Raw genomic sequence first — 3,282 nt, 5'->3', positions numbered from 1 at the left:
TGGAACTCAAAGGAGCAGAGGACCCAGATGACCCTCCTGGGGAGGTGGTGGCCGCTCTTGCAGATGTGGAACTAGCAGAGGTGGTGCTTAGAGCAGCTGGGCCTGGGGTGCTGCCAGCTGTCTCAGCTGGTGTGGTAGCCGAAGCTGAGCTTGAAGCAGGGGCTACCGCGGTGGTGGCAGAGCTGGTAGACCCAGCTGTGGAGGCGGGAGCTGAGGTCTCCTTAGAGGCTGCTGTGGTGGTNCCTGCTGGGGCAGCAGTAGAGGACGCACTGGATGAGGTCCCAGAAGATCCTGTTGAGGCGCCAGGCTGTCCAGATGTGGAGACAGGTGCTGTGGTGGCATTAGCGGCTTCCCTCAGGCCACTCCCGGCAGCTGTGGACGAGGCAGTGGGAGCAGAGGACCCAGCAGAACCTACTGTGGTGGAGCTGGTGGTGGTGCTGGTGGTGGCCGTGCTGGTGCTGGTGGTGGCAGTGCTGGTGGTGGTGCTGGTGCTGGTGGTGGGTGCAGGTCTCCCAGAGGTGGAACTCAAAGGAGCAGAGGACCCAGATGACCCTCCTGGGGAGGTGGCGGCCGCTCTTGCAGATGTGGAACTAGCAGAGGTGGTGCTTACACCTGTGCTTGGAGTGTTTCCAGGTCTTTCAGCTACAAAAGCACCAGGATCTGGGTTTGAAGCAGGGCTTAGTCTTGTTGTGGGTCTTGGATACACAGCTGTGGAGGTGATAGCTGAGGTTTCATTAGAAGGTGCAAATGTGCTGTGTTCTTGTGCTTCATTGGATGAGGTTGTAGCAGGCACTGATGTTTCTACTGATCCTGAGAATATAGGCAATCATTTGCTTTTTTATTTCCTTCTGTACAAATACCCAATGTAACTCTCTACTCTTCCCATCTTGTAATTTATCAGAATAAATTCATAGTAAATTTACATAGATCATTTTCTACTAAGTCCTTATAACATTTCAATAATGCTTTTATTTATTTGTTTGTTTGTTTGTTTGTTTGTTTGTTTTTGCCTAGTTTTTCCACTGAATCTTCCTTGATTAATGCTAATTATTTGATTGTTTATGTCAGCACTTTGAAGTAAGAGCCTTTCATGGCTACTCTTACCCTGGTGTTTTGAACTTCAATTTGTTTATTTATTTATTTATTTATTTATTTATTTATCATGTTATGTGTTTCATTTCAACTTTTCAGTTGGACTTTTATTATTTTTAATTAGACCAACTAAAATTCTATTTTAATATGTTTACGTAAAATATTGTTAGCAATGGGACCCTCTGTTTCCATTTGTCAGTTGCTGTTTTACTTATTGTTTCTGGTTTTTCTCTTATATGCACATAAATTAAACACCTCTACTGAATAATATAAAGACATGATTTAAGACTAGGGAATGAACAAATTCTATTTTCAAAACATCTCTACATGTGATTATAATTTTCAAATATTTATATCATTAAGATACCACATACTTCATTTATCACTTACTGAATTATCACCTAAAAAGGTTAAACTCGTGTTGATGATATTTAACCTAGTGGCATGGAACATTTATGGCAATTTGTAGTTACTTTCCTGAGTAAATTTATGGAAATATGATGAGATGATATGCTGGTATTTTTCTGGAAACAATTTTAGTTTACATTGCCATCAGCTGGTTTGCCAACATATTTTTACTGACACAATATTGTTTGAAACTCTAAATATGGAGTTATTGACACAAAGCATCAGGCTCACATGTGAAGCAGAGCTGTAACTTTACCTGCTGTTGTTGTTGCTGTTGTTGTTGTTGTTGTTGTTGTTGAATTTGGAGGAGTTTCTGTGATAAATACAGATGGCCATTATTGGAAGGAATTGAAAATACTGACAAAACACTACATCCTTATGTCACGCAAAAGCCATGTTTTGGTTTTATGTCCTACTGTTCTTAATACAATGTAGGGATGGTTCGTGAGTTCTTTTGAAACTCTTGAGGTTTTCTGTTTGTTTTACTCAGGTTCTAGAGACTGAATCCAAGACTTTGCCCTGTCTTGATAGCATAAGCACTGTATTACCGGTCATCCTAAGTTCAGGACTCCTCTGTAATGTATGTCACGAGTCCCTGAATACACTTTTATCCTTTCTATATTGTTTCTGCTCCATCCCTTCATTAAACTGACTTGACTGATTACCTCTTCAGCCTCTTAATTCCCTAAGATGTTCAGATATCTTGGCATGCATACAGGAGGGAAAATACAAGTATTAGCCAGCACTGAAAGTTACTTGACATATCCTTGCAGCCCTGGCTTTGAAGAGTGATTCTCTACCAACAACCACACAGGCTGGAGCAGTGCCAGCCCCAGATGCCAGGCAGTCAAAAGTGTGACTGTGTGCTTCTGTTCTGTGGTTGATCTACAAAGGAGCCCTAGTCCCCCATATCTCACATTTCCTAAAGAGCTAAAGTGAAACAATTCCTCACTCACCACTGCACTCCAACTCGCCGGCAGAACAGGAGCTGAAAGTTAAGTTGGAGAAGGCAAAGAGTGAGTCTGAGTCTGACTTTTGGTGTCAGGCTTTCTCAAACTTCGGACAATGAATTGAATGCTAATTGCCTCCCGTGGGGTGCCCTGAGCTCAGTGGCATGTGTGCTCGAGGAGCTGCTATGCCTGCCTGCGTGGTTCACTGCAGAGTCTAAACAGTCAAGCAGCTAAGTTAGGGTTTCAATTGCCAACCTCAGTTTCACCACGTAGTAAGCGTGTTTCCCTAGTACAGTCTCATCATCGAAAGCCTGCAAGTATGAACTATATCTCTAGAATTACAGTCTTTCCCCTAAACTACATGGTTTTTTTTCTGCTGTCTTCACACAAGATTTAATTTTTGCAAACCATTCAGTAGTTGTGATTTTTTTTTCAACACACAAAGTCAAAGAACTGCTCAAAGTAGCACAGAGCATACCATGTTCTTCCACAATCATCCACAACAGCGCCCCCTGCTGGTATGACATCGTTGTAGAAGCAGCTACACTCTGATAACTGGACACACTTCATAGTGTTCTCGTCCAGATAGGGTGCATTTTCTGGACACTTAGCATAACAGCCTGCAAGAAACAATAACCCGAAGTTTATCTCCAATCACTTCATTGTACATTTCTGAAGTTACTGCAATAATTCTGTTAGCTGAGGTGAAGTGTAGCAGCAAGACATCACTCCCCAATCACAAAAGAACTCACACAATATGTATTCACTGATAAGTGGATATTAGCCCAAAACTTAGGATACCCAAGATATAAGATACAATTTGATAAACACA

The 3,282-nt window shown here is 42.3% G+C and overlaps 1 protein-coding gene across 1 annotated transcript in view; it reads right to left on the bottom strand.

Moving 5' to 3' along the window:
- LOC110310088 (mucin-19-like) overlaps positions 1-3,282 on the bottom strand; it is a 97,665-nt gene that overhangs the window by 35,283 nt on the left and 59,100 nt on the right. The window contains exons 28-31 of the mRNA XM_021182790.1: positions 2,929-3,070; positions 2,457-2,488; positions 1,757-1,813; positions 7-810 (exon numbers count right to left, since the gene is read on the bottom strand). Coding sequence (XP_021038449.1) covers positions 7-810; positions 1,757-1,813; positions 2,457-2,488; positions 2,929-3,070 — 1,035 coding nt within the window. The remainder of the gene's footprint in view (positions 1-6; positions 811-1,756; positions 1,814-2,456; positions 2,489-2,928; positions 3,071-3,282) is intronic.

Source organism: Mus caroli, chromosome 15 (genome assembly GCF_900094665.2).
Source record: "Mus caroli chromosome 15, CAROLI_EIJ_v1.1, whole genome shotgun sequence".
Lineage (NCBI taxonomy): Eukaryota > Metazoa > Chordata > Mammalia > Rodentia > Muridae > Mus > Mus caroli.
The sequence above is the reverse complement of the archived record's forward strand: the minus strand, read 5'-3'. Positions and strand labels throughout refer to the sequence as shown.